The sequence below is a fragment of the Carya illinoinensis genome, chromosome 2 (genome assembly GCF_018687715.1).
Source record: "Carya illinoinensis cultivar Pawnee chromosome 2, C.illinoinensisPawnee_v1, whole genome shotgun sequence".
Taxonomy (NCBI): Eukaryota; Viridiplantae; Streptophyta; class Magnoliopsida; order Fagales; family Juglandaceae; genus Carya; species Carya illinoinensis.
In genome coordinates this window covers 6,860,492-6,888,046 of record NC_056753.1, presented here as the reverse complement: position 1 = coordinate 6,888,046, position 27,555 = coordinate 6,860,492, and the positions used below count along the sequence as shown (strand labels likewise).

General features: G+C 35.3%; 2 protein-coding genes across 3 annotated transcripts; both read right to left on the bottom strand.

Moving 5' to 3' along the window:
- Positions 1-1,402: 1,402 nt before the first annotated feature.
- Positions 1,403-24,942, bottom strand: LOC122299328 (acidic endochitinase-like). Of its 2 annotated transcripts, XM_043109540.1 has the most exons (2): positions 24,274-24,942; positions 1,403-2,027 (listed from the first exon to the last, which is right to left on the bottom strand). In XM_043109540.1, the coding sequence occupies exons 1-2, from the start codon at positions 24,692-24,694 to the stop codon at positions 1,555-1,557; spliced, it is 894 nt and encodes a 297-aa protein (XP_042965474.1). In that variant the 5' UTR covers positions 24,695-24,942; the 3' UTR covers positions 1,403-1,554. The 2 variants fall into 2 exon arrangements, with proteins under 2 accessions (XP_042965474.1, XP_042965465.1); XM_043109531.1 differs by lacking the exon at positions 1,403-2,027 and having other exon boundaries at positions 23,565-24,925.
- Positions 14,074-15,323, bottom strand: LOC122299323 (hevamine-A-like). Its single transcript, XM_043109520.1, has one exon. It carries the CDS (start codon positions 15,200-15,202, stop codon positions 14,306-14,308), a length of 897 nt encoding a protein of 298 aa, XP_042965454.1. The 5' UTR covers positions 15,203-15,323; the 3' UTR covers positions 14,074-14,305.
- Positions 24,943-27,555: the final 2,613 nt, after the last annotated feature.

Below are 27,555 nucleotides of genomic sequence, written 5' to 3'. Positions count from 1 at the left end.
GCTTGTCTAAATGCACTTCCTACTCGCGCTAATCTAAAGGTAAGGAAAGTGGTAGAAGACCCAGCTTGCCCTATATGTTTCCAACCATCTGAGACCATTGAACATGTACTGTGGGAATGTCCCTCAGCAAGGGATGTATGGTCTATGAGCAGTAGGAAGTTTCAAAAGGCCAGTACAGGTTCCTTTTCTTTGGTAGAGAAACTTGAGGGCTTAGTGGAATCAAAGGAGACAAAAGAACTTCAAACTTTTGCTGTAACTGCTTGGAACATATGGAAAAGAAGAAACGAAGTAATCTTCCAGGGGCACCTCACTCATCCTTCTGCAGTAGTAAGCCAATCAAAGCAACTGGTGGAAGATTTACAGAAGCTGTCAGTGAGCAAGAGGGCAGGGGTGCTGAAGCAACAAATCAACCAGGCGTGGGAGGCTTCCTCTCAAGGCAAAATTAAGGTAAACTGGGATGCTTCAGTAGATAGAGTTGCATGCAAAGTGGGAGTAGGGGTTATACTACGTGATTGGAACAGCAGTGTACTAGCAACGCTGCGTATGGAGCAGGATTTGTTCCCTGATCCCCACATGGCAGAAGCCTTTGCAGTCCAACAGGCTGTTTTGTTCTGTAAATCTCTTGGCCATCGGGATGTTGTTCTGGAGGGGGACTCCTTGCTGGTGGTGGAAGGCCTAAAAGCTAAGTCAAATACTCTCAATTATGTAGGCCAGATTGTAGCAGACACCAAAGAAATTCTCAACACGTTCAGATCGTGGTCAGTAAGGCATGTTGTAAGGGCAACCAATGTGGTGGCTCATGCTTTGAGTAGGGATGCTTTTAAAATCAGTGGTCTGTACACATCCCACCTTGTATTCAAACTATGGTGACATAGATATCAATACAAGTCTCTTTTCAAAAAAAAAAAAAAAAAGGAAAATTGTAGTATGACTATCAAAATATATCCACGTGCAAATATGTCCACTCATATATTTTTATTTTTTTCTTAATTGTTAAATAAGTGACTATTAGTGAATTTATATATATTTTTTATTTTTTTCTAAACGGTTAGGGATGTTTAAAAAATACATAAAGGAAAAGAAAATTTAAAAAAGAAAATTCATTTATTCTAATGTGTATATTTAGTGAGCACATTTGATAGTCTCTCTAACATTGTTTATATAAATTAAAAGGTACTTTGACTTGACTTTCTTTTAATAATTACAATAAGTCGTCCAATAAATGTGTTACACACCAGCTGGTAAGCAGTAGAACCTGGATTCAAAAAGTTCAAATCACCTCCCTCAGAGCATTCCATATATATGCTTTTTTTTTTTTCCTTTTTTTTTTTTTAATTTTAAATAAAAGAGAGGTCAAGCCTCTAATTATTAAAACCGTCACTAAGAGGGAGGAAAATCATGATTACAAGATCTACAGTATTTCTATATAAAATGGCTAATCAAAGCGCACTTTAATTATTTTAGCTAATGCCTTTTGCATTAATGTACCATCCATACAACAACTGATCTATTTTTTTCCATAGCAATGGAGAAATCCTCTTTTCATTCGGAGTTCTAAACACTGCTTTTGATGGAAGAACTGTATCCAGTACGATCGTCATAGTATTTTGACCACAACATCACACCTCCATACTTGGCAGAACTTTTAATGGCTGGAAGCACCTTAGAAGTTAAGTCAGCTACAGGAATGAAGCCACTTCCAGCTGCGTTAGGTGCTGCAGGAAGTCCTAGAAATATTTTGGTTGCAGGAATAGAATTCCATTGATTCCATGCATTTACTAGTTTGGCAATATTACCTGAGGAATACTGGCACGGAGGATTGTTATAGAACTGTACCCATACATAATCAAATAGACCGGTCTTAAGAGCACCTCCCATCCAAGCATCAGGGAAAGGGCACTGAGGAGCTGCCGTTAAGTATACCTTCTTTCCTTGTTTGCTGTATCCGGAGAGATACCTTGCAAGCTCATCCCAGTGTTGGGTTGTTCCTTCTTCAATGTCGAAGTCAATCCCATCCAAAACAGCATCTCCAAGAGGGCGAGAAGAGGATTGTCCTCTTGGATTGTCCGTCCAAGAGGACAGTATGACGTCAGTGCATTTCGTGGGCAAAAGGTTAGATAGATTACATAAATATAAGTGGGGACGAGTATTGACTATGGTGGCCCTGCTATTATAAATTGGGTTCAATGCATGTGAAGGCATTTGTTATATTGTAAGAACAGTGAAATATGACTAAATGGCAGTATTGTGTGGCCCTTAGGTATCCAAATTTTTTATTTTTTATTTTTATTTTTATGATTTGAGATAAAGTTTCGATTAAATAGTGAAAGTCGAGACTAATCTGGGAGTGAACAGTTGGTTCTGGAGAAGATGAACCAAACAATTGCGCGCATTGTGCGGTCTCTCTCTGCCAAAGAGTATAGTATTTACACGTGATAAAGATAATCATACAATTGCTTTTGGGGGTTACTATGCTGATCTGCTTTTTCAAAGGAAGGGTAAAAAGCAGCCCACTTAAAGTAAATGCAGGCTGAAAATGAAGGACGGAAAAGTAATATTATTTGTTATAATATATTATATTTATCTTATAATAAAAATAATTTTATAATATAACGTATCAAATCAATTTTTATTAATTTGTAGAGTTTTATAAAATTCTGTTATGTCCAAAATATTTTTCTTTATTTATTATAATTGCATTAATTTAAAAGAAATCACAACGTACAACTCTTTATAGCAAATTCAGTGGATAGAAATAAACAATGAAGCCAATAAATTAGTTTGGTTTATGTTTTTTAATCGAACCAAGAAGCGAACTGTCGTAAAAAGCAGTTGCAAGCCAACTTTAGAAGTTTGATATTATGTTATGAAAAAATCTAGTTGTAAGTATAATTGTGTATTAAGATATACACCGATCTAATGTGATTGGTCAAAAAATAGATTTTATTAAAAACAGTACTAATTTAATGTTAAAATATGAAGAAATTAATATTGGTATGTAGATTAGTGTTGCCCAGATGACTAACACAAGAGGGAGGTTGAATTGAGTTGTATTAAAAAAAATAATAATTATAAATCAAATATATAATATAAAATATAAACAAAATATGAAATAACAATAAATATAAAGAGTAAGGGTAAGAGAAAAGCAAACTCAGTATGTTAACGAGGTTCGGCCCCACTGCCTACATTCTCGCCTCAAGCTATCCCTTGAGGATTCCCAAATTCACTATTCAACCTCATTCAGGTGAAGATAGAAACCTATTACACATTTGAACAACACCGCTACAAAGGATCCGTGTAGAACACCCTCTACACTTGTAATCACCTTACACGTGGTGATTCAACTATTCTCCGTGTAGAATACTTTCTACACGCACAAGGGTTATACACACAATTTTTCTGATACAAAAGCTGATAGTGGGTAGGTTATCAGAAAACACTCTTCAATGAGTGAAATAAGAATAATACAGCGCAAATTATATCTCTCAAAATGAATAAGGATTAAGGCTCAATACTTAGAGAAGAGAGAATGAAAGTTTTGAATGAATGTTATATGCTCTTGGTGTTGTAAATGTGAAGTTCTCAAATGATCTATTTATAGGCATATGAGACTTCATATTCAAATTTAAAAAGATTCACATGTCAAAGATAACATCATTCACTTTTTCAAAAAATTCAAATAAAAGGTTTTTCTTTTTCAATTGTCAAAGACAACATCATTCATTTTTTAAAAAATCAAACCTAATCTTTTACTTTTGGCATATGACAAAATGAGCACACTTTCCTTTTCAAAAAATTCAAACCTAATCAAAATGAGCATACTTTACTTTTCAAAATTTTCAAACAAAAGCATCTACCTTTTGTATAAGTCCAAAAAAGTATCAATCACTTTTAAAAATATTCAAATAAAACATGCACATGTGAAAGATGACAATCAATTATCTTTAATATTTTCAAAGTTCAACCCTTTAATCAAGGCATGCACATGTAAAAGATGACAACCAATCATCTTTCAAAATTTTCAAATTTAATTTTCAAAAATATTCATGCACATGTGAAAAATGTATTTTAATGCTTTATGATAAAATATTAATTTTGAGAATTAATCCTAATTTCGAATTTTGAAGAGATTTACAGCATTACTCTATAATTTTAATGTAAACTTGTTCTCTTCTTGCTCATGCTTGTTTCCTTGATGTGCTTGACTCCATTGTGTAGATAACTTGAGCTTGAGACTTCTTTATTCTTTGAATTCATTTGTTATCATCAAAATCCATGTGTAAATATATAATTACACAAAACTTGAAATCTTGGGTTCAACAATCTACCCCTTTTTGATGATGACAAATACTTGATAGAACCTGAAAGCTGTATTAATACTTAAGCTCCCCCTGAGAATGTGCGTTAGTTTTTCAAGCAAAAGTATAAATATAATTCCAAGCATATATAATAAGTTTAGCAATTTAAACAATGTTAATGTTCTAGTCTAATACTTCTCCCCCTTTTGGCATCATTAAAAAGGATCTGCAACAAGTAAATGGATCTGAAGAAAACGGTGCGTTAGTAGACACTGTAGATAGTTAAAAAAAATAAATAAATTTCATCCGTCACTGGAGATTTCATCCGTCACTGGAGATTTGAAAAAATCGCCTGATGTTGTTGACAAACGAGATTGAAGGCTCCGAGTTTCTAAAAAAAATGTCATTTTCACTGATAGGGAAAAAATATATTGCTTTTTGACTTGGATGATAGCTTGTCTTGTTCTTTATGCTATCTCTATAAAATCAGTCATGAAGTTCATCCAATCCGCATCAAGTTTTCTTCTCATCTCTATAACTCATCTGCATTTCTTCAACATTCTCGTTTTAAGCCTTCTATTCTTTTCTCAATGGCTCATTCTTCTAACATTTCTCTAAATCCATCCATGAGGCATCCTGCATCTCAACCTCCTGTCCTTTCTGCAGTTGCCATTGGTTCCATGTTGCAGCAGGAAAATAATAATTTGACTAATAAGTCAGATTCTGATACTATTTATGACTTGATGAGTCTTGAGACTCGCTACTCTTCCTCTATTGTTGCTTTTTCTCAGCGGCTACAAGCCAAAAATCATGAAGTTGAAAAGCTCAAAGAACAAATTGTTGTACTTCAACGAATTGTTCAAGAGTCTCATACAAGGGAAGGAATCATTCGGCAGAAGAATAAACAGTTGAAATCTTTATTAGATTTTTCATTCTACTTGCCGGTTCCCATGGATAAGAATGACATGATATTGTATGAAGAGAATGAGTGTCTCAAACATGAGGCTAAGAATCTTAAGTTTATGTAAAAGTATTTAAAAAATCTATCTCTATTTTTATTGACTCTAGTTTATCTTTTAAGAGATATTCATAGCATGCATCATACCTATTTCTTTTCTGATCATACATAATCTATCTTCTGGTAAAGGCTTTGTGAAAATATCTGCTAACTGATCGTGTGTGTTTGTGAATTCTAGTACTATATCGCCTTTCTGCACATGATCTCGAACAAAATGATATTTTATTTCAATATGTTTAGTTCTAGAATGTTGTATTGGGTTCTTTGAAAGATTTATAGCACTTGTATTATCACATTTGATTGGAATGTGATTATACATGAGTTTAAAATCTTCAAGTTGTTGCTTCATGTAAAAAACTTGAGCACAACAACTACCCGCAGCAACATATTCTGCCTCAGCAGTAGATAGTGCAACAGAATTTTGTTTTTAACTAAACCAGGAAACTAGTGCATGACCTAAGAAATGGCATGCTCCTCTAGTGCTTTTTCGATCTATTTTACAGCTAGCATAATCTGCATCTGTGTAGCTTATTAGATCGAAAGATGTGTGCTTAGGGTACCATAACCCTAGGTTAATTGTACCACTAAGATATCTAAGAATGCGCTTAACTGTAATTAAATGTGATTCTTTTGGAGATGATTGAAAGCGTGCACATAAGCACACACTAAACATAATATCTGGTCTACTGGCTGTTAAATATAATAAGCTATCAATCATACCTCGATATATCTTCGAATCAACTGATTTACCGGATTCATCTTTATCAAGTTTAGTTGATGGGCTCATTGGTGTTCCAATTTCCTTAGCATTTTCCATCCCAAACTTCTTCAGTAATTCCTTAATATATTTTGATTGATTGATGAATGTCCCACTTTTTGCTTGCTTAATTTGCAATCCGAGAAAGAATGTAAGTTCTCCCATCATGCTCATCTCAAATTCTTCCTGCATAGTCTTAGCAAAAACTTGACACATATTTTCATTAGTAGCACCGAATATTATATCATCAACATAAATCTGAATCAAAGAATCATTTTCATATTTAATGAAAAGAGTTGTGTCGATTTTTCCTCTTGAAAAACCTTTTTCAATCAAGAAACCACTAAGTCTTTCGTACCAAGCTCTAGGAGCTTGTTTAAGTCCATATAGTGCTTTTGTGAGTTTGAAAACATGATTTGGGGAAATATGATTTTCAAAACCTGGAGGTTGCTCAACATATACCTCTTCATTTATAAAACCATTTAAGAAAGCATTTTTAACATCCATTTGAAAAAGTTTGAAATTTTTATAACAAACATATGGAAGTAGCATTCGAATAGCTTCTAATCTTGCGACAGGTGCATATGTCTCATCATAATCGATTCCTTCTTCTTGATTAAAACTTTGGGTTACAAGTCGAGCCTTATTTCTAGTAATGACTCCGGACTCATCTTTCTTGTTTCTAAAAATCCATTTTGTTCCAATAATAGTATAATTTTTGGGTCTAGGAACAGGTGTCCAAACATCATTTCTTTCAAATTGATTCAACTTTTCTTACATAGCTAGAATCCAAGATTCATCAAGAAGTGCGTCATTAATATTTTTGGATTCAATTTGAGATAGAAAAGTAGTATGATTGCAAATATTTCTAAGAGATGATTGAGTACTTACACCTTGTGAAGGTTCTCCCAAAATTTGTTTCACTAGATGATCTTTCACAAATTTTCACTGTTTTGTTGTATCTTGTATTAAATTTTGATGATCTTTCCTGATGGCTCCATGTTGAACTTCCTCTATTGTTTTCTCTTTCTTGAGATTGAGATTTTCCGTATTATTTATATCTCATGTTTCTTCATCAATAAATTTCTTGGAGAGTGAAGAATTAGATTCATCAAATACTACATGCATAGATTCTTGTACAGTCAAAATCTTTTTATTGAATACTCTATAAGCTTTACTATTAGTAGAATACCCGAGAAAGATACATTCATCAGATTTTACATCAAATTTGCTTAAATTATCCCTGTCATTCAAAATAAAACATTTGCATCAAAATACATGAAAGTAACCAATGTTGGGCTTTTTCTCATTCCAAAGCTCATAGGGGGTTTTATCTAATTTAAACCTTAGCATAACTCTATTTATAACATAACATGCAATACTTACCGCTTCGGCCCAAAAATAATTAGGCAAGTTGTTCTCATTGAGCATTGTTCTTGCCATCTCTTGAAGAGATCTATTTTTCCTCTCTACTACCCCATTTTGTTGAGGAGTTCGAGGAGCAGAAAAATTATGCACAAAACCGTTTTCATCACAAAATGTTTCAATATTTTTATTAACAAACTTTTTTCCCCTATCACTTCAGATACTTAAAATAGTATAGTCCTTTTCATTTTGAATTCTCTTGCATAACTTGGTAAAGGCATTATGTGCCTCATCTTTATGAGCAAGAAAGATGACCCAAGTATATCTAGAGAAATCATCAACAATAACAAATGCATAATATTTTCCTCCTAGACTTGCAACTCTATTTGGTCCAAAAAGATCTATGTGTATCAGTTGCAATGGTTTAGTAGTGGAAATATGTTTCTTAGTTTTAAAAGAAGTTTTTGTTTGTTTACCAAATTGACATGCATTACAAATTTTGTCTTTAAGAAAATATGTTTTTGGTAAACCTCTTACAAGATCATTTTTTGAAAGTTTGGAAATAAGTTCCATATTGGCAGGACCTAGTCTTCTATGCCATAACTAACTAGTTTCATTTTGAGCTAAAAAACAAATTGCATCTTGTGGGGTAATTTCTTCAAAATCGATTGTATAAACATTGTTACTTCTAAAAGCAATAAAACAAATATTACAATCATGATCATTCAAAATAATGCATTTATCTATTTGGAAAGTAACTGTAAATCCTTTATCACATAATTGACTTATGCTCAAAAGATTATATTTTAGACCTTCAACAAGTAGAACATCTTCAATTATGAGAGAAGATTCATTACCAATTTTACCTATTCCCACGATCTTCCCTTTCGAGTTGTCTCCAAATGTCACGTGTCCTTCTTCTTTAGATCTAAGATCAAAGAACTTAGTCTTGTCTCCCGTCATGTGTCTTGAACATCCACTATCTAAAAACCATTTGTTTTTGCTTGTGGAAGACTTCATGCACACCTATAAAAACAATTAAAATGATTTTTCTTGGTACCTAAGTTCTTTGGGTCCTCTATTTATTAGTATTAGAAGAAACAAGATTTTTAGGTACTGATATGGTCCTAATAGTCATTGTATGATTTCTTCTAATAGGACAAGTATGATATTTCTTCTAATAGGACAAGTATGATAATTATGACCATTTCTATTACAAAAATTGCAAATAGCATGTGACATATATGAAAAAATTGAATGATTATAATAATATCATTTTTTGACAAAATTATTTTTATGAAAAGAATTTTGAATATTAGTCTTTGATGTAGAATGAATATCAAAGAAATTTTTATAAGGTTTGTATTTTTATTTTGACATATATCCCAAACCTGCCTTGTCAAAAACACATATTTGACTACCAAGAAGTTTTTCAAAATTTCTTTTTCCATTCGTAAAGTTTTCAACAATATTTTCTAAATCGGTTTTCTTCTTATTCAATTCAAGATTTTCATCTTTCAAAATGATACTTTCTTTTCTTAAAATTTCAATTTCATTTGTTAAAGAAAAATTTTTCTTTTTCAAAGCAGTATATTTAATACCCAATTTTTCAAATTCCTCATAAACCTCTTCTAAAATATTTTGCAATTCTTTATATGAAGGATTTTCAATATTATCAAGATTTGTTACCTCAATGTCATCTTTAGCCATAAGACAAAGATTTGCTGATTCTTCATTGCTTGCTTCACTATCTGAGCTACTTGAATCATCATCCCATGTAATTTTCATTGCTTTCTTGCCTTTGTTTCGATCTTTCTTTAGCAGAGGACAATCTGGCTTGATATAACCAGATTTATTGCATTTATAACAAATTAAAGTGTCATTTTTACCTGAATCTTTCTTGGAAAACTTTTTGAAGGATTTTTTCGGAGGAGTTCTATTTTTCTTCAAGAATCTTTGAATTCTTCTTGTTATCATCGCAACTTCTTCATCTTTATCGTCATTTTCCTCATCTTCATCACTTTCACTTTCATGATGAACACCTTTAAGTGCTAAACTCTTCTTTGGCTTTCTTTCTTCTTCTCCTCTTTTCAATGTGTACTCATGGGTGATAAGTGACCCAATGAATTCATTGACTTCGAGCTTCTTGAGGTCTCTAGCTTCAAGAATCGCTGTAACTTTTAATTCCCAACGTTTTGATAAAGAGTTGAGAATTTTTCTTACTATCTCCACATTGGAATAAACTTTGCCAAGAGCTGTCAATCTGTTTATGATGTTAGTAAAACGAGTGTGCATACTAGAAATAGATTCATCATCATTCATCTTAAATATTTCATATTCATGAGTAAGAGTATAAATTTTTGATTCCTTGACTTGCGAAGTTCCTTCATAAATAACTTCCAAGTTATCCCAAATTTCTTTTGCCGTAGCGCAATTCATTATTCTATTAAATTCATTTCCATTAAGAGCATTATATAATAAATTCATAGCAGTTAAATTTAAAGTATAAAGTCTATCGTCTTCACGATCAAATTCTTCTTATTCCTTTTTGACCTTTACTCCATCAACCACTTTTGCTGGAATATAAGGTCCATTTACAATACATTTCCAGATTTCTCTACCTTGAGCTTGAAGAAATATTCTCATTATAACTTTCCAGAATGAGTAATTATCTCCACAAAAGAGTGGAGGCCGACTGCTAGATTGACCTTCACCAAATGAAGCTGCAATGTTAGTCATAAGATCTTAACTCAAAAGATAGTTAATCTTATAATAGAGCTCTTAGCTCTGATACCAATTATTACTGATCATAGGCCGCACCTATGTCACCTAACAATTGTACCTACCAGACTAGCCGGCCACCGTCTCCACCGGTGCACCGTCACTCATGGTCGGAGAGTCTTGCTTCGGTGACACAGTCACAAGCGAGAGTTCCCATGAGTGATATGCCTGTATGAACAGTACAGGTCAACTAGCTCTGATACCAATTGTTGCCCAGATAACTAACACAAGAGGGGGGTGAATTGAGTTGTATTAAAAAAAAATAATAATTATAAATCAAATATATAATATAAAATATAAACAAAATATGAAATAACAATAAATATAAAGAGTAAGGGTAAGAGAGAAGCAAATTCAGTATGTTAACGAGGTTCGGCCCCACTGCCTATGTCCTCGCCTCAAGCTACCCCTTGAGGATTCCCAAATTCACTATTCAACCTCATTCAGGTGGAGATAGAAACCTATTACATCTTTGAACAACACCGCTACAAAGGATCCGTGTAGAACACCCTCTACACTTGCAAACACCTTACACGTGGTGATTCAACTATTCCCCGTGTAGAATACTTTCTACATGCACAAGGGTTATACACATCATTTTTCTGATACAAAAGCTGATAGTGGGTAGGTTATCAGAAAACACTCCTCAATGAGTGAAATAAGAACAATCCAGCGCAAACTATATCTCTCAAAATGAACAAAGATTAAGGCTCAATGCTTAGAGAAGAGAGAATGAAAGTTTTGAATGAATGTTATATACTCTTGGTATTGTAAATGTGAAGTTCTCAAATGATCTATTTATAGGCATATGAGACTTCATATTCAAATTTAAAAAGATTCACATGTTAAAGACAACATCATTCACTTTTTCAAAAAATTCAAATAAAAGGTTCTTCTTTTTCAATTGTCAAAGACAACATCATTCACTTTTTAAAAAATCAAACCTAATTTTTTACTTTTGGCATATGACAAAATGAACACACTTTCCTTTTCAAAAAAATTTAAACCTAATCTTTTACTTTTTGCATATGACAAAATGAGCACACTTTATTTTTCAAAATTTTCAAACAAAATCATCTACCTTTTATATAAATCCAAAAATGTATCAATCACTTTTGAAAATATTCAAATAAAACATGCACATGTGAAAGATGACAATCAATCATCTTTAATATTTTCAAAGTTCAACCCTTTAATCAAGGCATGCACATGTAAAAGATGACAATCAATCATCTTTCAAAATTTTCAAATTTAATTTTCAAAAATATTCATGCACATGTGAAAAATGTATTTTAATGCTTTATGATAAAATATTAATTTTGAACATTAATCCTAATTTCGAATTTTGAAGAGATTTACAACATTACTCTATAATTTTAATGTGAATTTGTTCCCTTCTTGCTCATGCTTGTTTCCTTGATGTGCTTGACTCCATTGTGTAGATAACTTGAGCTTGAGACTTCTTTATTCTTTGAATTCATTTGTTATCATCAAAATCTATGTGTAAATATATAATTACACAAAACTTGAAATCTTGGGTTCAACAATTAGTATGCAGCGTTACTTGTATATAGCAAAACTCTTATATTATAGAGTTTTTATACAAAAGCGGTTGGGTGCAAATGGATTTCAAAAATAAAGAAAGGTATTGATAGAAAGATTGAGAGCTACCGGGCAAGGTTAGTTGCCAAGGGGTTTGCTCAAGAGCAAGGTATTGACTTTATTTAAATTTGTTCACCGGTGGATCGTCGATCTCTTCCTTAAAGATTGGGATGAGTTGATGTCGGTCGATGGTGTGAAAACACTTCCTGATGTCGAATTCCGATAGGTAACTTATATTACACAGTGTTGCCTTTTGGAAAAAAGAATGCTGGTGCTACTTATCAACCTGCTATGACTGCTATATTTTATGATATGATGCATGAGGAATTGGAGGATTATGTTACGTTGATGACATAGTAGTGAAATCCAAGCAAAGGAAAGATCCAGAGTCTTACATCACACACATGTTAAGAACAAAAATATAAAAATATAAAAACAAGTATGTAGTGTAGCGTTACTAAGTAAAATTTTTCTATAGTCGAAAGCTACAAGTAATTATGCACTAAATTAGATTGTTTCAGAGTATGTTGTTCATCTATCAAATTCCGTGGCCCTCCAAATTCCCATCAAGAAAAACAAGAATGCACATCCACTTCCAATCAAGGGATATACCTCTCAAATATCAACGACAGCCTATCAATGTGTCTTTTAGCTGATAGGGGTGTAAAATCCCGAATTCTGGATTTCACCTATATCCAGATCAGCATTTGAGTTTATAATTCAAGAAGGTTTCCATTTATAAAAATCCAGGTATTCATTTATCAAAACTATAACCAGTTACCCTAGCGGATACTCGCAACTGATTTTCTGAGTCTCTGATCGGACCCCAGAAAAGAGGGAAAAAAAAAGGGGTAGTCCAGATGCACAGCCCTAGCTGGGCAGGATGGGGTGTGGATTTCAGGTTCACTTGTGGCAACATAGGTGACGTTGGAGCTTTGATATGGTATTGGCCGATAAGTGACGGATCGTGGGTTGCCAGGCCACCAGGGTTTTGCGTGTCAACTATTTTAGTATGTGAGGCAACAAATTAACTCACACAAAACAGAACAATCGGTATGTCAGGCGGTATGTCGAGTTGAGTTGGGTGTTGAAATTTCCTTAACAAGCAGAAAAAACACCCTTTCAAAAACACAAAACAATTTCAATACCAAACAACAATGGGTAGAAAAAGAGTATGAATGAAATCTGGCACTGGTTTTTTGGTTTAATGAACACAATTCAGACAGTTCTAATTGTGCTGGTCCCAAAGCTAGTTATAGAGGAGAGATAGAGACAAGGAAAATGATAGGGATCCCGCTAACTTGTCCCGCTCCCCTTTTTTTTTTAATTTTTTTTATAGAAAAATTAAGAAAATTATATTTAATTATATTTTAAATTTTATTCATTTTTTTAAAATATTTAAAAATGTTAAAAAAATGATATGAAAAAAATATTTAAAAGTGTTTTTTTTTTTTTTACTTTTTTCATATATTTTTTTAACACTTTTAAATATTTTGAAAAATGAATAAAATTCACAGTATAATTAAATATAATTTTTTTAATCTTTCTATAAAAAAAATTCAAAAAAAAAAAAAAGGTTAGCAGGACAAGTTAGCAGGATCGGGATCTCTAGCATTATCCTAGAGACAATGACTTTGAGAACATGCACCGAATTATAAAAAAAGTCGGTGAGCTTTAAATAAAATAAGGGATCTATGGAGGGAACCTTGAGAACTATTCATTCTCTTTCATGGATGAAAACATGAAGTGACACAGACCTAACATACCTAATTCCTTCAATGGTGGCCAGAGATAGCTCTTAGCTAGGAGACGAAAGTAAGCGAGCCAAGAGGTCTGAGCAAATACATGATAGATATTAGAAAGAAATATAAGTGACAGCACTTGGCTTAACAACAAAGGCACTGTAGCGTATGATTCTTTAAAAAGATTTAACAAAAAAAACCTACAAACTTAAAAACAGTGGCTTATAAATAGTAGAACTCTTATTTACAAAAACTCTTTGATAACAAATTGCATGCTTCCTCTCTTTTCGGTCACCAGTTTAAATTACTCCCTAGCAGAATCGAAACTCTCATTATGGAATAGCCAGAAGAAGTAAACAACCGAAGGTCTGCATGTGAAATGAATGATTCAACTTTTGTGGGTTGGGGCGTAAAGGAAATTGATCAACTTCTTTATTATCCCATTTATGTATTTATATATTCATTTATTTATTACATGATCTTTTAAGACAATAAAATAGGAACAAATAAAGAAAAAACGAGGTCAAGCCTCTAATTATTAAAATCCTCACTAAGGCCGAGGAAAACCATGATTATAACGTTTATATGTCTTATGATCGACAGTACTTCTATATAAAATGGCTAATCAAAGCACACTTTAATAATTTTAGCTAATGCTTTTGCATTAATGTACCATCCCTACAACAAGAGGTCTATTTTTTTCCATTGCAATGGAGAAATCCCATTTTCATTCGGAGTTCTAAACACTGCTTTTGATGGAAGAACTGTATCCAGTCTGATCGTCATAGTATTTTGACCACAACATCACACCTCCATACTTGGCAGAACTTTTAATGGCCGGAAGCACCTTAGAAGTTAAATCAGCTACAGGAATGAAGCCACTTCCAGCTGCGTTAGGTGCTGCAGGAAGTCCTAGAAATATTTTGGTTGCAGGAATAGAATTCCATTGATTCCATGCATTTACTAGTTTGGCAATATTACCTGAGGAATACTGGCACGGAGGATTGTTATAGAACTGTACCCATACATAATCAAATAGACCGGTCTTAAGAGCACCTCCCATCCAAGCATCAGGGAAAGGGCACTGAGGAGCTGCCGTTAAGTATACCTTCTTTCCTTGTTTGCTGTATCCGGAGAGATACCTTGCAAGCTCATCCCAGTGTTGGGTTGTTCCTTCTTCAATGTCGAAGTCAATCCCATCCAAAACAGCATCTCCAAGAGGGCGAGAAGAGGATTGTCCGCCCAAGAAGTTATTCCATAGATAGGTCGCAACTTGTTGAGCATCGTTTGTCGAAGTAAGGGTGTAGCTACCTGCCCCTCCTCCAATAGAGAGCATCAACTTAATTCCTTTTGCTTGACACGACTTTATGTCAGAGCTCAGTCTGGTGCAGCCATTACTATTTGGATTACAGTGACCAGCAAGGTTGATGATTGGTTTTTGGCCATTGCCAAAGGTTGAAAGGAAAGCAATGTTTATGAATGCATACTTATTAGTGGCACAAGTTTGAGCCAAGGTACCTTCATTTCCATTCTGACCCCAGTAGATTGCGATTCCACCGGCATCAGTACTAACCACTTGCATTAGAATCACCGATAAGAGGAAAGCTAGTGAGACTAATATTGAATTTGATGCCATAGCGCACGAAGTTTGTGATTGTTCAGGTCACACACTAGTCACTGTTAGGCTTGGTTTTCTCACGGTGCTCTTGGAGTTCAGAGAAGCATGCTTTTATAGAACAATGATCATGCTCTAATGCCTAACTTCTACTGCTATTGAGTAATGTTTAGAAGTCAATTAGTCCCACCGGTCGAGTTCGCTACATATGAATGGTTGTAGATCAAGACTAGTTAATGCCTCTTTTGAAATCTACAATTAAATATTAATTTCCACATGACTTAAAAATCCCAAGTCAAGAGAATAGACATCCATCTTAAAGTGAATCATTAAAAGAAAGCGAGAAACACATGATCATCCTCGAACAAAAGTCTCATGTATAGCAAAACTCAACATTAATTAAACAAATAGAGACGAAACTCTTCTAGATCTTTGGTCTAGACACGAACACAAATTTCAAAAGAATGGCACGGACAGTATGACGTCAATGCATTTCGTGGGCAAAAGGTTAGATAGATTACATAAATATAAGTGGGGACGAGTATTGACTATGGTGGCCCTGCTATTATAAATTGGGTTCAATGCATGTGAAGGCATTTGTTATATTGTAAGAACAGTGAAATATGACTAAATGGCAGTATTGTGTGGTCCTTAGGTATCCAAATTTTTTATTTTTTATTTTTATTTTTATGATTTTTGATAAAGTTTCGATTAAATAGTGAAAGTCGAGACGAATCTGGGAGTGAACAGTTGGTTCTGGAGGAGATGAACCGAACAATTGCGCGCATTGTGCGGTCTCTCTCTGCCAAAGAGTATAGTATTTACACGTGAAAAAGATAATCATACAATTGCTTTTTGAGGTTACTATGCTGATCTGCTTTTTCAAAGGAAGGGTAAAAAGCAGCCCACTTAAAGTAAATGCAGGCTGAAAATTAAGGACGGAAAAGTAATATTACTTGTTATAATAAATTAGATTTATCATATAATAAATTTTATAATATAACGTATTAAATCAATTTTTATTAATTTGTAGACTTTTATAAAATTCTTTCATGTCCAAAATATTTCTCTTTATTTATTATAATTGCATTAATTTAAAAGAAATCACAACGTACAACTCTTTATAACAAATTCAGTGGATAGAAATTAACAATGAAGCCAATAAATTAGTTCGGTTTATGTTTTTTAATCGAACCAAGAAGCGAACTGTCGTAAAAAACAGTTGCAGGCCTAATTTGAAAGTTTGATATTATATTATAGAGTTTTTATACTCAATAGCCCTACATCACACATATGTTAAGAATAAAAATATAAAAATAAATATATAGTGTAGCGCTGCTAAGCAAAATTTTTCTTTAGTCGAAAGCTACAAGTAATGATGCACTAAATTAGATTGTTTCAGAGTATGTTGTTCATCTATCAAATACCCTGGCCCTCCAAATTCCCATCAAGACAGCCGATCAATGTCTTTTAGCATAGGGGTGTAAAATCCCGAAATCTAAATTCCACCTATATCCAGATCAGGATTTGAGTTTATAATTCAAGCAGGTTTCCATTTATAAAAATTCGAGTATTCATTTATCAAAACTGTAACTGGTTTTCCTAGTGGATACTCGCACCTGATTTTCCGAGTCTTTGATTTGATCCAAAAAAAAGAAAAAAGAAAAAGAAGAAGCAGTCCAGATGCACGGCCCTAACTGGCAGGGTGAGGTGTGGATTTCATGTTCACTTTTGGCAACATAGGTGACGTTAGAGCTTTGATATGGTATTGGCCGGTAAGTGGCGGATCGTGGGTTGCCTGGCCCCAAGGGGTTGCGTGTCAACTATTTTAGTACGTGAGGCAACAAATTAACTCACACAAAACAGACCAATCGGTATGTCAGGCGCTATGTCAGGGTGAGTTGGGTGTTGAAATTTCCTTAACAAGCAGAAAAAACACCCTTTCAAAAACACAAAACAATTTCAATCCCAAACAATGGGTAGAAAAAGAGTATGAATGAAATCTGGCACTGGTTTTTTGGTTTAATGGATACAATTGAGACAGTTCTAATTGTGCTGGTTCCAAACTTTGATAGTTATAGAGGAGAGATAGAGATAGAGACAGTGACTTTGAGAACATGCACCGAATTATAAAAAAAGTCGATGAGCTTAAAATAAAATAAGGAATCTCTGGAGGGAACCTTGACAACTATTCATTCTCTTTCATGGATGAAAGACATGAAGTGACACAGACCTAACATACCTAATTCCTTCAATGGTGGTCAAAGATAGCTCTAAGCTAAAGAGAGACGAAAGTAAGTAAGGCAAGAGGTCTGAGCAAATACATAGATATTAGAAAGAGATATAAGTGACAGCACCTGGATTGACAACAAAGGCACTGTAGCGTATGATTCTCTAAAAAGATTTAACAAAAAGAAAATTACAAACTTAAAAACAGTGGCTTGGAAATAGCAGAACTCTTATTTACAAGAACTCTGAGTATAACAAACTGCATGCTTCCTCTCTTTTAGGTCACCACTTTAAATTACTCCCTAGCAGAACCGAAACTCTCATTATGGAATAGTAAGAAGAAGTAAACAACCGAAGGTCTGTATGTGAAATGAATGATTTAACTTTTGTGGGTTGGGGCGTAAAGGTCAAGACAGCCATCTTTTTTTTTTTTTTTAAACAAAGAACCTCAATTTCATTTATGAATTCAAATTCTTACATCTCCTTTCAATATCCAGACTATGAATAATGCAGTCTGGTACCTCCTCTATCCAAATTTTTTCATCCTCTATGCAACTTTGTTCCTTTCTCTATAATCAAAATGTAAACTCCACTCTTTCCTATTACTCAAAACATCCCTAATATCATCAACTAAGGGACCTATGATAGACAAAATTTCTTCTTCACTCTGCACTGCTGTTATAACTCCTTTAGCATCTCCTTCAAAGATCACTTTCTGCACATTCAACTCGCTGCACACCTTCAAAGTCTTCCAAAGAGCATAGCATTCTGCCACTTCTGCTGATTGTACATTGAACTTTGTGTCACATGCTACAAGCAAAGCCTCTCCATTAACATTTCTCATTATAACCCCCATTCCCATTTTCCCCCTCTTGATATCAAAGGAGGTATCCCAATTCACCTTTACAAAGTCTTCTGTAGGCTTAACCCAAACTGCATTATGACCTGGCCTAGTCTTTAGTTGAAAACCTGCATTTTTCCTTCTGTTAGCCAGCTTAAACTCCTCCAGTACCTCTGCAGCTGATATGAGCAGTTTGTTTGGGCATGAGAGTCTGTTCTCAAACACAAAAGTATTTCTTCTTAGCCAAACCTTCCTCATCTGTATGGCTACAACTTCTAGCTTTTCTCTATCAAGTCCTTCCATCAATTTTTCCCATAAAGCCATAAAATTCCCTTCAGCCCTTTGCCATTTCTGCAGTACACTCATTCTGTTTGCCCAGACATCATTGCTGCTTTGCATTCCCATAGTACATGCATCACTGACTCCTCTCCACTCTGGCATATAGGACAGCTGGGATCCTTCACTATCTTTTTTTGATACAGGTTTTTCTTTGTAGCTAGTAAGTCATTAGCTGCCTTCCACAAGAATACCTTCACCATATTTGGCACTTCGAGCTCCCATATCTTCTTCCATCTATGATCAACCTGATTTTCCATAGAAGACTCCCCTCTGCTCCTCCTTATTTTGTCCCTCTGCAGGTAATAGACACTTCTCACAGAAAAAAGCCCTTTCTTAGATGGCCCCCATACTACCTTATCTTCAGTTCTACCTTTGCATAGTGGAATGCTTAGAATCTGTTTTGCCTCTTCTGCATGAAAGATAGCTTGAATCCTTTCTTCATTCCATTCTCCTTTGTTCTCTCCCATTAATTCATCAACTGTTGAATCTACTCTTAGCACTGATATTGGTGACTGAACTGAAAATGAAGTAGGTGTATTCAACCATTTATGTCCCCACCCAAAACCTATAACCCGTCTCCTAGTCTTCTCTCTCTTTTTTCTTCTAAAAAAAGGAGGTGAAGGTGTGTGAGTGTGCGTAAAGGGCACGAGTGTCAGAGGTGGTTATAACATAAAAGTGCAAAAAGTGAGTATATTCAGCTGAGGGAATAAAAAAAGCCAGTTTAATGGTGGTTGTCAGCCGTGGAAGGTGGTGAGGACTGGGAAGAAAACGGACTAAGATGAATGATTTGGAGGAAAAATGGAGGAAGTTTAAGTTGACAGAAGAGGAAGCTGCTGAGATCATTTTCGAGGATGAAGAAGATGATGTACTGAGGTATAAGGAAGATAGAAGTGTGGTGGGGAAAGTATGTTCAACACGACCGATTAGTAAGGAGGTGCTGGGGTCTACAATGGCAAAAGTGTGGAGGATAAGCAAGGCAGCAGTATTTCTTGAGGTAAGTCAAAACACCTTTGTCATTGTGTTTGAGACCCATGCAGATAAGGAGAGGGTATGGGGGGTGGGGGGGGGGGGGGGGGGGGAGACCATGGCTATTTGATAATCAACTCTTAGCTATGAAGAGATTTGATGGCTTTACTCCCCCTCATCGGATGGTTTTTGAAGCTGAAAGTCTTTGGGTAAGGATGCATAACTTACCTTTGGCTTGTATGAACAGAACTAGAGGAGAACAAATAGGAGGAACAGTGGGGTTAGTAGAGAAGGTAGACACGTTAGAAGATGGAAGTGGATGGGGTCAATTTATGAGAGTTCAAATTCAGATGAAAATCATGGAGCCTCTACCGAGGGGAAGAACCATAAAGGTGAAAGGGGAGAGTATTTGGATCCCTTTTAGTTATGAGAAGCTACCTAAGATATGTTTTGAGTGTGGATGCATAATGCATGGTGAGGTTGGGTGCAAAAGGCAAGAAAAAACTAATGAAGGGGAGGGGCAATTTGGGGTGTGGATGAGGGCTAATCAAGGTGGGAGAGTGAAGAGTTTCAAAAAAAACATAAATGAGGCAAGTGAAGTTCAGTCAGACAAGATGAGTGAGGGAGGGGGAGAGAAGACTGAGATGATTATGGGAAGCTCAGGGGGAGTAAACTGTATAGAGGATAGGGGGTGACAGTTGAACATATAATGAATGACCTACAAGAAAAAGAAAGTGAAGGGAGGAAGGGGGAAGGGTTTAGCTTACTGCAAGGGGAAGAGAGAAGAGAAGGGGAATGGGAGAAAGCTAAAGAGAATGAGCTAGAGGTGGTAGAGAGTCGAGGTGGACAGTTGAGATTGGAAGAAGCTGAGGAGGAAAATGTGATAGAGGCTGAGAAAGGAGGTTCACTTAAGAAAGGGTCGTGGAAGAGGAGAGCAAGAGGAAAGGGGTTGAGAATAGAGGGAGAGAGTAAGGATCTATGTGGTAAGAAGAGGAGTTATGAAGAGAAAGTGGGGAAACAAAAAACAGTAGCAGGAAAAAAAGCAAGGAGTGAGGAAAGGAAGGTGTTACATGATGGTATAAAAGGTGTGGCGGAGGCTGGAAACTAGCCCCGCCATACATTATGAAAATCTTAAGTTGGAACTGCCGAGGGTTGGGGAACCCTCGGACAGTTCAAGATCTCTGCAACCTAGCAGAGATTAATAAACCCAGTGTGATTTTTCTTATGGAAACTAAAAGTTGTAGGGTGAAGTTTGATAGTTTGAAAAGGAGGCTCAGGTTTGAAGGCTGTTTCACAGTGGATCCTATGGGGAAAGGAGGTGGATTGGTACTGCTATGGAATGAAAATGTTAATATAGACATAGAAAATTATTCTCAAAGACATATAAATGCATGGATTCAAGAGGAAGGGTTAGAGGAGAAGTGGTTGTTTACTGGTTTTTATGGGCAACCTGAGGTGGCAAAAAGAAAGGAATCATGGGATCTTCTAGATTCTATGGAACCAAAGGGCAGGGTGGGATGGTGCATTGCAGGGGACTTTAATGAAATATTGACTAATGATGAAAAAGAGGGAGGGAGAGCAAGGCCTGAAAAACAAATGGAGGACTTCCGAGAGGTTCTATCCAGAAAGAGTTTGCATGACTTAGGATGGAAGGGTGAGAAATTTACCTGGAGCAATAGGCATGAAGATGAAACCTTCACTCGGGAGAGATTGGATAGAGCTGTTGCAAACACAAAATGGTTAGAGGTGTATAAGGATGTTTGGGTGGAAGTACTACCTGCTAGTACTTCAGACCACAAGCCTTTAGTGATTCATGTCTTTCAATGAGATAAGAGGAGATGGGTGAGGAAACAGGGGTTCAAATATGAAGCAAGCTGGGATTTAGAGGAAGAGTGTTCTGAGGTGGTTAAGAGGGCCTGGACTAAGGAAGATGGTAGAAGGAATCCCTTGGAGAAAGTAGAAAATTTACTGACCAGAAGTAAGACAGCTTTACAGCAATGGAGCAGGAAAAACAAGAGGGGGGGGAGAAAGTGAATTAGAAGCCCTTACAGCAAGGTTAAAACAATTGCAACATATTGAATGTAAACAAAATGTGGCTGAGATCAGAAAAGTACAAGAAGAAATAAGCTTGCTATTGGAAAAAGAGGATTTAAGGTGGAGACAAAGAGCAAAGGTAAATTGGTACAGGCATGGTGACAAAAATACCAAGTATTTTCATGCTTGTGCAAACCAAAGAAGGAAGAAAAATACCATTAAGCAGGTCATAAATGAGCATAACAGAATGGTGAGTGGAAGTGAGGATATTGAAAGAGCTTTCGGCTATTATTTTAAGGATTTGTTCAGGTCTACTGAGCCCTCTAGAGAGGATTTGGAAGGCTGTCTGAGTGGCATGGAGCCAAAGGTGACTCAGGACATGAATGACAGGCTACTGAAGAATTTTTCTAGAGCAGAAGTTGAGGAAGTTTTGAGACAAATGGCTCCTTTGAAGTCACCTGGTCCTGATGGCTTTGGTGCTTGTTTCTACCAAAGTCATTGGAACCAAGTAGCAGATGAGGTGTGTGTTGCTGTGCTGTCTGCTCTCAATGGTAATTCATGGCTTCCTAAGTTGAATCATACATTTATTGCTCTTATCCCTAAGCTGAAAGAGCCTAAACATGTGAGGGACTCCAGGCCAATTAGTTTGTGCAATGTTTTGTACAAATTAATTTCAAAAACTATTATAAACAGATTCAAGAAAGTCTTATCAGAGATAATTGCCCCAACTCAGTGTGCCTTTCTGCCAAGGAGGCTTATTTCAGATAATATCATGTTAGCATATGAGATGATCCACTCTATGAAGACCAGAAAGAGAGGTAAAGAAGGAAATATGGCAGTAAAATTGGACATGTCTAAAGCCTATGATCGCATTGAATGGCTTTTCTTGGAGGCTGTTATGAAGAAGCTTGGTTTTAGTGAGAAATGGATTGCTTTGATAATGAGGTGTGTAACCTCAGTAACCTATTCTGTACTGGTCAATGGGAAGCCGGGGCAAGTTATTAAACCTTCAAGAGGTTTAAAGCAGGGTGACCCTTTATCACCCTACCTTTTTATATTATGTGTAGAGAGGCTGAGTTGTCTGCTAAACCAGTCAGAAAGGAGGGGGATAATCAAAGGTTTTCAAGTGACAAGAGGAGGTCTCTTTATAAATCACCTGTTGTTTGCAGATAACTGCATTTTGTTTGGAAGAGCTTCTATTGAGGAGTGGTATAAACTACAAGAGTTATTGAAGACATATGAAAAGGCCTCGGGTCAGTTCCTTAACAAGGACAAGATTTCTATTTTCTTCAGTACTAATACTTCTTTAGTTACTAAGAACAGAATTTTGCAAGCAAGTGGGTCAGTAGCGTGTGGGAGCTATGAAAGGTATCTTGGCCTTCCTACAGTTGTAGGAAGATCAAAGTTCAACACATTCAGAGTACTAAAAGAGAAGATTTGGCACAAAAACACTAGCTGGAAAAATAACTTTCTATCTCAGGCTGGTAAGGAAGTTCTAATAAAAGCTGTTTTGCAGGCCTTGCCCACATATACAATGAGTGTTTTCAAAATACCTCTGAAGCTTTGTAATGAGATAAACAACATGTTCTCAAAATTTTGGTAGGGTAAGTACCAGAAGGAATGGGGAATTCAATGGAGGAAGTGGGTAACGATGGCAGGGCAGAAAGGGAAGAGTGGAATGGGTTTTAAGGACCTGAATTGTTTCAATCTAACCTTGTTAGCAAAACAAGGGTGGAGATTCATTCAGTCTCCCAACTCTCTGGTCTCGACTATCTATAGAGAGAAGTACTTCAAACATTCCAGCTTCATGGAAGGAAAATTGGGGTCAAGACAGCCATCTTGACAATGAAGATTGGTGGCAACTCGATACATGGTCTATTCTTTCACTAAAGGAAATTGATCAACTTCTTTATTATCTCATTTATGTATTTATATATTCATTTATTTATTACCTGATTTTTTAAGACAATAAAATAGAAAAATAAAAACAAGGTCAAGCCTCTAATTATTAAAACCCTCGCTAAGGCCGAGGAAAACCATGATTATAACATTTATATGTCTTATGATCTACAGTACTTCTATATAAAATGGCTAATCAAAGCACACTTTAATTATTTTAGCTAATGCCTTCTGCATTAATGTAACATCCATACAACAACTGATCTATTTTTTTCCATTGCCAAGGAGAAATCCTGTTTTCATTCGCAGTTCTAAACACTGCTTTTGATGGAAGAACTGTATCCAGTCTGATCGTCATAGTATTTTGACCACAACATCACACCTCCATACTTGGCAGAACTTTTAATGGCCGGAAGCACCTTGGAAGTTAAATCAGCTACAGGAATGAAGCCACTTCCAGCTGCGTTAGGTGCTGCAGGAAGTCCTAGAAATATTTTGGTTGCAGGAATAGAATTCCATTGATTCCATGCATTTACTAGATTCGCAATATTACCTGAGGAATACTGGCATGGAGGATTGTTATAGAACTGTACCCATACATAATCAAATAGACCGGTCTTAAGAGCACCTCCCATCCAAGCATCAGGGAAAGGGCACTGAGGAGCTGCCGTTAAGTATACCTTTTTTCCTTGTTTGCTGTATCCGGAGAGATACCTTGCAAGCTCATCCCAGTGTTGGGTTGTTCCTCCTTCAATGTCGAAATCAATCCCATCCAAAACAGCATCTCCAAGAGGGCGAGAAGAGGATTGTCCGCCCAAGAAGTTATTCCATAGATAGGTCGCAACTTGTTGAGCATCATTTGTCGAAGTAAGGGAGTAGCTCCCTGCCCCTCCTCCAATAGAGAGCATCATCTTAATTCCTTGTGCTTGACACGACTTTATGTCAGAGCTATATCTGGTGCAGCCGTTACTATTTGGATCACAGTGACCAGCAAGATTGATGATTGGTTTTTGGCCATTGCCGAAGGTTGAAAGGAAAGCAATGTTTACGAATGCAAACTTATTAGTGGCACAAGTTTGAGCCAAGGTACCTTCATTTCCATTCTGACCCCAGTAGATTGCGATTCCACCGGCTTCAGTACTAAGCACTTGCATTAGAATCACCGATAAGAGGAAAGCTAGTGAGACTGTTGAATTTGATGCCATAGCGCACAAAGTTTTTGATTGTACGTTCAGGTCACACAATAGTCACTGTTAGACTTGGTTTGGTTTTCTCATGGTGCTCTTGGAGTTCAGAGATGCATGCTTTTAAAGGAGAACAATCTTGATCATGCTCTATTAATTTCCACGACTTAAAAATCCCAGGTCGAGAATAAAGACGTCCATCTTAAAGTGAATCATTACAAGAAAGCGACAAACACATGATCATCCTTGAACAGAAGTCTCATGTATAGCAAAACTCAATAATTAAACAGATAGAGAGGAAACTCTTCTAGATCTTTGGTCTAAACACGAATATAAATTTTATAAGAATGACATGGACAGTCTGATGTCGGTGCGTTTCGTGGGCAAAAGGTTAGATAGATTACATAAATATAAGTGGGGACAAGTATTGACTAAGGTGGCCCTGCTATTATAAATTGAGTTCAGTGTTAGGTGAATGCATTTGTTATATTGTAAGAACAGTGAAATATGACCAAATGGCAGTATTGTGTGGTCCTTATGTATCCATTTTTTTTTTTTTTTTTTGAGATAAAGTTTCGATTAAATACTAAAAGTCATGACTTATCTGGGAAGCAAGCAGTTCGTTCTGGAAAAGATGAACCATAGAATTGCAATCGTGTCAGTCTTCCTCTGCCAAAGAGTACTATAGTATTTACACATGAAAAAGATCAATCATATAAGGACGGTGCTACAGGCACAGCTGGTGGCTTCCGCTGTGAGTCACAGTTAGGCAAAAAAAATTTTTTACCTTTTTGATTTTTTTTTTAAATTTTTTTTTTAATATTTTTAAATATTTTAAAAAAATATAAAAAATTATAATAATATTATAAAAAAATTACTTAATTTTTAAAAAAAATTAAAAAAAAAAATAAAATAGGGCCAGCGGTGGCTCCCGCTAGGGGCCACCAGCGGTGCCCTATCATTTTCCATCATACAATTGCTTTTTGGGGTTTCTTTGCTGATCTGCTTTTTCAAAGGAAAAATAAAAAGCAGCTCACTTAAATAAACGTTGGCTGAAAATGAAGTACGAAGATTATTATTATTTCATATAATATATGTTAGGTTTATTTTATAATTAAAATAATTTTATAATATAATATATTAGATCAACCTATATTAATTTGTAGACTTTTATAAAATTCTTTTATATCCAAAATATTTCTCTTTATTTTTTATAATTGCATTAATTTAAAGGAGATCACAACGTACAACTCTTTACAGCAAATTTAGTAAATAGAAATTAACGTAAAAAATGACAATGAAGCCAATAAATTAGTTCGATTTATGTTTCTTAATCGAACCAAGAGTGAACTGCCGTCAAAAGCAGTTGCAAGCCTACTTCGAAGGTTTGATATTATATTATAGAGTTTTTAGTATATGTTTGAGATTACGGTGAGAAATATAGCTTATAAGTTTAGAATTTATAGCTTTTAACTTAAATAAAAAATTATACTATTAAAAAGTTATTTACTATTTAATAACTATGTCTGTAAAGCACTTTTAAGGTTAGTTATATTAATTTTTTAAAAATATACAGTTATCTACATGAGCTTTTTGATAAAAACTTCAATTTGGTACTTTTTTAAAAAGTAGATTTTCAACTTTTTTAAGTTATTAAAACACTTTTTATAAATTTACTAAACATATCATTTTTCTTTTAAAAGAGCTTTTAAACAATTAAAAGTGTTTTTTAAACTTTCAAACTCAATCCCAAACAGGCTCTTATATTCAATAGCCCTACACCATACACATGTTAAGAAAAAAAAATAAAACATACAAATATAAAAACAAGTGTGTAATGTAGTCCTGATGAGTAAAATTTTTCTATAGTCGAAAGCTATAAATAATGGTGCACTAAATTAGATTGTTTCAGAATATGTTGTTCATCTATCAATTACCCTAGCCCTCCAAATTCCCATAAAGAAAAACAAGAATGCACATCTACTTCCAATCAAGGGATATATCTCTCAAATACAAAAGACGGCCGATCAATGAGTCGTTGTGCATAGGGGTGTAAAATCCAGAAATCTGGATTAATTCCACCTATATCCAGATAAGTATTTGAGTTTATAATTCGGGTAGGTTTCCATTTATAAAAATCCAAGTATTCATTTATCAAAACTGTAAACATAGGTGACATTGGAGCTTTGATATGGTAATGGTAAGCGGCGGATTGTGGGTTGCCAGGCCACCAGGGTGTTGCATGTCAACTATTTTAGTATGTGAGGCAACAAATTAAGTTTCGGCAAAGTGATGAGGACAATAGAGGAAAAGATGAGTAAAAGGTAGAAAAAGACCTGAAAACAAGCCAACAGCTTCTCGAAAGAAAGACTATTCTGAAAGTTAATCAAAAGAGGCTTGCAAACCAATGGATGTGGTGCATGGTGCTGTAGATGGTTTGCAATAGTGTAGCAAGCGACAACAATTCCAATGTTTGGACAAGTGTTTTTTTTTTTTTGGGGGGGGGGGGGGGGGGGGGGGGGGGGGGGTGTTGGTGGACCAAATGTCTTAGGCAAACTTGGGTTGTAATGTGTTTGGTTATTTGGGTTTTTTCAGTCTCAGCCCATTTTTGTCGGTTTAACAATTCATTACCAAAAACTAACCCAAAACTCACACAAAACAGACCAATCGGTATGTCAGGGTGAGTAGGGGGTTGAAATTTCCTTAACAAGCAGAAAAAACACCCTTTCAAAAACACAAACAATTTCAATCCCAAACAGTAATAGGTAGAAAAACAGTATGCATGAAATCTGGCACTGGTTTTTTGGTTTAATGGGGACAATTTAGACAGTTCTAATTGTGCTGGTCCCAAACTTTGATATGAGAGAGTTTGGAAACGGTGA

What these genes read in the sequence shown, in the direction of transcription:
- LOC122299323 (XM_043109520.1), bottom strand. Translation starts at nt 15,202, where the DNA reads ATGGCATCAAATTCAATATTAGTCTCACTAGCTTTCCTCTTATCGGTG.
- LOC122299328 (XM_043109540.1), bottom strand. Translation starts at nt 24,694, where the DNA reads ATGGCATCAAATTCAACAGTCTCACTAGCTTTCCTCTTATCGGTGATT. An exon ending in CTCTTCTCGCCCTCTTGGAG is followed by an intron (nt 2,028 to 24,273) that starts ATGCTGTTTTGG and finishes GCCCTCTTGGAG; the next exon opens with ATGCTGTTTTGGATGGGATT.